General features: G+C 67.8%; 1 protein-coding gene across 1 annotated transcript in view; it reads left to right on the top strand.

The window, feature by feature from the left end:
- The window catches only part of LOC104494882 (serine/threonine-protein phosphatase 6 regulatory ankyrin repeat subunit C-like), a gene marked incomplete at both ends in the record, with an annotated part of 5,349 nt that overhangs the window by 2,101 nt on the left and 2,959 nt on the right, over positions 1–289 (top strand). Inside the window, one exon of the mRNA XM_010137777.1 lies at positions 23–95. Within this exon, the coding sequence (XP_010136079.1) occupies positions 23–95 (73 nt within the window). The remainder of the gene's footprint in view (positions 1–22; positions 96–289) is intronic.

The following is a 289-nucleotide window of genomic DNA, read 5'->3' as shown; positions in this document are numbered from 1 at the left end:
AGGCTCCCGGGAGGGCGGGGAGGTGCTCACCAGCCACGGCGCTTCCGCCCTGGTGAAGGAGAGGAAGAGGAAGTGGACCCCGCTCCACGCTGCAGGTGACAGGGCTGGGGACGGTGAGGGGGGGTGTCCAGAGCCCTTCCAGCCACCGCTGCAGAGGGTGCCCGTTCGCCTGGGGATGAGGGATGGGAGAGACACCGGCAGCTTCCGCACACACGTGTCTTCAGCGCAGCCTGTGCACGTGCTGGTCCATCCTGTGGCCTGGCTGCCATGGAACGAATGTGCCAGCCTC

This window comes from Buceros rhinoceros, unplaced genomic scaffold (genome assembly GCF_000710305.1).
Source record: "Buceros rhinoceros silvestris isolate BGI_N320 unplaced genomic scaffold, ASM71030v1 scaffold35316, whole genome shotgun sequence".
Lineage (NCBI taxonomy): Eukaryota > Metazoa > Chordata > Aves > Bucerotiformes > Bucerotidae > Buceros > Buceros rhinoceros.
This window is presented reverse-complemented; position numbering and strand designations above follow the sequence as displayed.